The 6000-nt window shown below is 52.2% G+C and overlaps 1 protein-coding gene across 4 annotated transcripts in view; it reads left to right on the forward strand.

The window, feature by feature from the left end:
• EBF4 (EBF family member 4) overlaps positions 1-1485 on the forward strand; it is a 59136-nt gene extending 57651 nt beyond the window's left edge. For all 4 annotated transcript variants that reach the window (XM_058563071.1, XM_058563075.1, XM_058563074.1 and 1 more), the window contains 2 exons: positions 379-454; positions 677-1485. In XM_058563071.1, coding sequence (XP_058419054.1) covers positions 379-449 — 71 coding nt within the window. In that variant the 3' untranslated portion in view covers positions 450-454; positions 677-1485. The remainder of the gene's footprint in view (positions 1-378; positions 455-676) is intronic.
• Positions 1486-6000: the final 4515 nt, after the last annotated feature.

Raw genomic sequence — 6000 nt, forward strand, 5'->3', positions numbered from 1 at the left:
GGTACTCCTGGAGGCTGACCTCTTTCCTTTCCTGTCCTGGTACTTGGCCATCTGCTTCCTCACCTTGAGACAGGCCCTCTGAAGGAGGCAGGGCTGGGAAGAGGAGCCCAGAGTCATCTCTCTCAATGGAGGAAGCTAGGGGAGCAAGGGCTTGGGGCTGCGCCTCCTAAGAGGTCTGAGGGGCACGCCTCACCTAACTCTCTGCAGTGCTGGCCCCAGGCCAGGGCGAGGGGTGGTTGACTACCTTCAAGGCTCTTGATCACTCTGCCCTCAGAAAGTGCTATATGCCCTGCATGCTGTCCCCAGCCCAGAGAGGGATAGGCAGATAAGGTCCCCAGGCTACACGTGGCTTATGGCTTCTCTCCTTGGTTACCACAGACCAGCCTTTTGAGGATTCTGACAAGTTCCACTCTCCAGCACGGGGGCTTCAGAGCCTGGCATACTCCTAATTGCGGTAGGTCTCTGGCTGGGTCTGCCTCCTCCCCTGGCCCTGGGTGGGCTCTCTCTCCAAAAGACCTTAGCAGGGACAGGGAGCTGGGGTCCAAGTCTTCCTCTCCAGGTCCAGGCCACATAGCCCACCCCGATGGCCCAAGGTGAACAAGTGGAGAGAAGTGGCTTCCTGTCCCCTTGTAGCCAGCCTTCCTCCAAGATCTTCTTCTTTCCCTCCACCCGCTAGGTCTGCAGGTGTTGCCTCTGCTGAGACCAGACTGGAGGTCCCTCCAGGATTCACACCCACACCCTGGATGGCAGCACAGACAGATGCAGGGCCAGCGCTGCAAGCAGACCTCAACCCATGGGCCTGAACGAGGAGAGGCCTTCCTCCCCGTGCTCAAGGCCCCCAAGTCCCACAGGCTTCTCTCACCTCCCTTTCTTGGGGCTGATCGGAAGCCCAGCACTGTGCTGATGCTCTTGGCACGAGAGCATCCTGGGGAGGTGCTGCGATGCCGGGCCTCCCTCGCTAGGTCGGTTCCTCTGGAGGAGAAGCACCTTGTGCAGACCAAGGGCATTGGGTGACGGGAGCACGGGATGGGGACTGTGGGAGAGGACAGCTCAGGGAGAGGCGGCCCGGGAAGGTCCTGCTTGCATCTGGCCCATCTCAACCAGCCCTGTATCCCAACTCATCTCCAGGGCGAGGGGTGGTGCCCAGCAGCCTCAGGAGGCCTGCCCAGGCTCCCATGGAGCTTCCAACGGCCGCTTGACCCCGTGGCTGCCCCACTCCTTTTGAGACCTGCACACTCACGCTTGCCACATCATGAGTTCCAGTGGGGGCTTTGGACATGGAGGGTGCAGAAGAGGGGGTGCCAGGCCCCTGAATTTTGGGTCTTCCCCATAATGGATGTCTCATGGACTCTGGCCCCCACCCACACATGACTCTGGCTGGCCCCATAGAACCATGGAATGGATTCAGCTGCCCCTGACCTCACACTCCACTCTGCTGAGGTTGGAGAGAACAGAACAATAAACACAGATGCAGGTGGCCACCCAGCCTCTCTTGTCTGCTTTCTTGGCGTGGGTCTGCTTTTCTCAGCAGTTCTGCAGCTCTCATGGGGCCCCTCTAACCATGCCCCTGGGCAGTCTTCTTGCACCCTAGCCTTTTCGAACAGCCCCAGAGTTCAACTGAGCAAGTGTCCCCTGCCCCGTGTCTGCTCTTGGGTACTGTGGTGGGGGTGAAAGCAGGCTGGTAGGCCTGAGGACCCAGGATGCAGGCTCAGCCCCAAGAGCTCTGGCTGAGAGCACAATCTGGCCACTGAGGACTCAGTCTCCCAGCTATTTGGCCAGGACCAGGGTGGGGGTTGTCAGAAGGACATTGCTGGGAACCGGAACAGAGCACACCAAACACTACCCAGATGTACAGAGGCTCAGAACTGAGCTCCATCCTGACTGGAGGCTGCAGGGCCTCACCTGGGCTGCATGAGGCAGCCTTTGGCTCACAGGATTGCCTATTTTGAGTCACCCCCACCCTCCTCCCTGGGCCTAGGCACCTTCTGCCTCTCCTGTCTCAGAGTTTGGGAGGAGGGGTAGTAAAGAGGAAAGACTCCCAGGCTCATTTATTGCCTTCCCCCCTCCCAATGAGTCCCAGTTATCCCCCTGAGACATGTCCCCTAGACCCCAAAGGTCTAGCCGTCTGACCCTGGAAGCCATTTTTTTGACCTACTGTCCAGGGAGCCCAGTGTCCAGCCCCAGGCCTCAGGCCTTCCTCTCTCTCCTCCTGGCAGCACTCCTTGGCTCTGGCCTCTGGAAATCCTGTCCTTTCCTGACCCATGTGCCCACGCCCTGCAGCCCTCTGGACAAAGACACTTGCCAAGGCAAATGTGCTGGTCCTCTCCGTCAGAGGCCTCCACTTCCTTCTCTTGTGTTCTTGGCCAATACCTGGGATTCATCTCATCTGGAACCCACGACAAGGGTAGCTTTTGGTCATCCTGCCCTATTCTCAGTGCTCACCTGGCCTCCCCCCTCAGTTCCTGCTTCCAGCCTGTGTTGCAGGGCCCCAAAGCCTGCCAGCCCACACCCTGCTGCATTCAGGCTCTGAGCAGTTCCCACTGTCCAGGGCCCTCCCAGGCTGGGCACCCACAGAACCCTAATCTGTACTGGACACAGATGGTAACTGGACGGTGATCACACTCTGGTTCCTGGGATGCGTCAGGTGCTGTGGTTGATATAAATGAGATGTGATATCTGTCCTCAGAGATCTTACAACACTGTGCTCCAGTCATCATGTGAGTCAACACTGCCCGCTCCCTCATCCACAGCAGGCAGAACTAATCAATTATGAAGTTTGCTATGGACTGAATTATGTCCTCCCAAAATTCGTACACTGAAGCCCTAACCTCTTCTCCCCATATGACTGTATTTGGAGATAGGGCCTTTAAGGAGGTGATTAAGGTTAGAAAGGTCATAGGCGTGGGGCCCTAATCTGATAGAACTGGTGTCCTATATGAAGAGGAAGAGACTCCAGAGCTCTCCACCATATGAGGACACAATGAGAAGGTGGCCATCTACAAGCCAGGAAGAGAGTCCTCACCAGGAACCAAATCAAATCAGCTGGCACCTTGACCCAAGACTTCTAGTTTCCAGAACTGTGAGAAAATAAATTTCTGTTGTTTAACCCACCCAGGCTATGGTATTTTATTATGGCAGTCTGGGATGACTAATACAGTGTTCTTTCCCACATGTCTTAGTTTTGGTTCCTCCAGAAGCAGAACCTGGGACAAATTCCCTGCTGGAGAAATCTGGGAAACAATATAGAACACACCTCAGAGTTTACCCACTCAAGGGACAAAGGATCTGGGATATTGATCCTCCAGCCCTCACCTGTCATTGCCTGAGGGCTGCTCCCAAGGGATTAACCCTCTGGCACTTCTGGCCTGCCCCTTCCAGCTGCAGAGCAAAAGCCACCAGTTAGGCTTTTGTTGTACAATGTTGAAAGCAAATTCCAGAACAGTGAGTTGAGGGGATATGAGCAAGGCACCAATAGCCTCTGCCATGCCTCAGAACCCCCAGGATCACAGAATCCTTTTCAAAACAGCCCCTGATTAGAGCTGTCACTTGAGATGAAAACTATTAACCAAATCTGGTAAATATCACACCAGACCTTTTTGTAGCCAATAAATCAGTCATGGGTCAGTACAAGATGAGCCTGCAAGCAAGCCTGAGCCTGTGTCTGGGTCTGCAGCACCTCCAACAAAGCAACAAGGGCATCTTCTGGGCCTCGTAGACAGAACACCTCCCTGGACTTCCCACATTCTTTAGTCTGCTCCATTCGCAGTAGCTCCAGCAATCCTGAGTCTGAGGATGGCATTAAGCCAAGTGGCAGAAGCTCGGTCTTGATCTTACATAAACCTGTATGGAGACCCCAGTGCCCAATAAATCCTATTAGATAACCAGGTCTTAGTTTAGTGACAGTCTTGAGGCCTTGTACACAAGGCGGAATTGATTGGTTCATGGGGATTGACCCCTATAGGTGCTGGACATCCCAGACCAGTGATTCAAATCCTAATCTTGGCCCCAATGCCTATGTTCATGTTGGTCAGGGTGGCATCATTCACCTGGAAAGAAGGTTGTCTTAGTATGGATTCCTCCCAGGAGCAGAGCCTGAGACAAGGATTTGAGGTCATATGGTTTATTTGGGAGGCAATCTCAGGAAGTACCAATGAGGGAGGAAGGAAGGGAAGCAGGGAAGGGAAGGAAGCCCAATAGAGTGTGTTATTGAGCAAGTTACTACTGTGGGTTTGCTGGAGCTCAATCACTGGGGAACTCTGGGGAACCATATTAAATACATGCCTCAGAGATTTCCCTCAGGCAGCTAGCGTATTTATACACTAACTTCCATCAGTCAGGGGTTGAGGGCTTCTGGAGCAGTGGGAGGGGAGCACTACCTTCCTGGCACTACCAGTTGGCCCCCTGGGTGGTAAAACAGGCCTCAGAAGCTAGAGAAAGCTCTCAGGCAAAGAGAGGCAGGTGCTGGCAAATGGAGTCAGACAGGTACACACTGAAAAGGTAAAGATGAAGGGATGTGGGTGGGGCACAACTCTGTCTGCCCTGGAGGTGGTCCCTGGCAGACAGCCTGTAGAAAAGGAGGCTGGTTTTTCCTAATTGAAGTAAGTTTAGACTAGGCATGAATTTTCCTTTATCTACAGGTCCCACCTCTCCTAGGACTAGGTGACAGAAACTCACCCCAGGCTGTTTCTAGTTGAGGTACCAAGATGCCAGGTGACAAACAGAACTTTCTCAGCATCAGCCCAACCCTGGGCTTTTTTTCCACAGGGCCAATGGAGGTGGGGGTGGGATGGGGGTCAGACCTTTGGTTGTTTGCCCTTCAGAGAGAGAGAGAGCATCTCTAGGAAGTCCTCTGCTTTCTCCCTACATATGTTTCCCAGCAGAACCTGACTGCTGTGTTCTACATCCTTCCCTGGGGATCGGACAGCCTCTTGGGCTGCATTTGGCTCAGACAGGACCCATTCTGGACAGGCCTCTCTGATTCAAGGGAAGCCAGACAGCAAATTTGACCAGCCCTGCTGCTGACTATTCTGCAAAACTTCCTTTTTCCCCCATCCCCACCCATATTGGTGGGGCCTTTAGCTTCTTCCAAAAAAGAAAAATCTCCCAGAAAAATGGAAACTGCTGTGCAGTGGGGAAAGGATGGTCTTTTCAATAAATGCCATTGGGTCAAGTGGATATTCACATGAAAAAATTAAACTTGACCTCTACCTCACACCATACACAAAAATCAGTTCCAAGTGGACTGTGGATCTACATAGGAAAGCTAAAACAATGAAGCTTCATGCCCTTGAAGATAGACTAGAAGCCTCTTGCTAGAGTGACCTCCAAGGTCTATTTCCCAACTGTATGGTCAACTTTAGACTAAGGCAAGCATTGAATATTTGAGGTAGTTCAAATGGACCCCAAAATCTCTTTTCTCTTCCCTAGGATAATTTTTATAAATAGAAAAAAGTTCACAGATCACAGTGTCTTTCTCCTCTAGAAGAGACAGGCTCTTCACAGTTAGTGATTCTGTGAGCTCCTAGCTCCCGAACCTAGAGTGACCACCTTCTCCTTCCCCAACCACACTTTCAAGGCTATAAATATACCTTCGAGCGCCTTCCTCTGCTACCATCTCAGTGGCAGTAACAACACCCACTGGATGAAGGAAGAGAATGAGCCACCTCCTTGAAGCAACCAGCCTTGAAATTCGGTGTTCGCAAGAAGACCCCCAACATGAGGGTCCTGATTGGTGTGGGGCATCGGCCACTCCTGTGGACTCAGACCCTCCGGTCACTTCTTCACATTCCCCTTCTCTTTACTCTCATTATGAGATTTTGATGACCAGAACTTCTTCATGATATGTACTCTAAGTTGTCAATTTTTTCTTTGTGATTAGTGCTTCTTGTATCCTTTTAAGAAATCTTTACTTACCCCCAAATCAAGAAGATAATTTGATTTTTTGTGCATGATATAAGCTAGGAGTCGATCTAATTTTTTTTTTTGCATGGATGGCCAATT

The sequence above is a fragment of the Diceros bicornis genome, chromosome 19 (genome assembly GCF_020826845.1).
Source record: "Diceros bicornis minor isolate mBicDic1 chromosome 19, mDicBic1.mat.cur, whole genome shotgun sequence".
Lineage (NCBI taxonomy): Eukaryota > Metazoa > Chordata > Mammalia > Perissodactyla > Rhinocerotidae > Diceros > Diceros bicornis.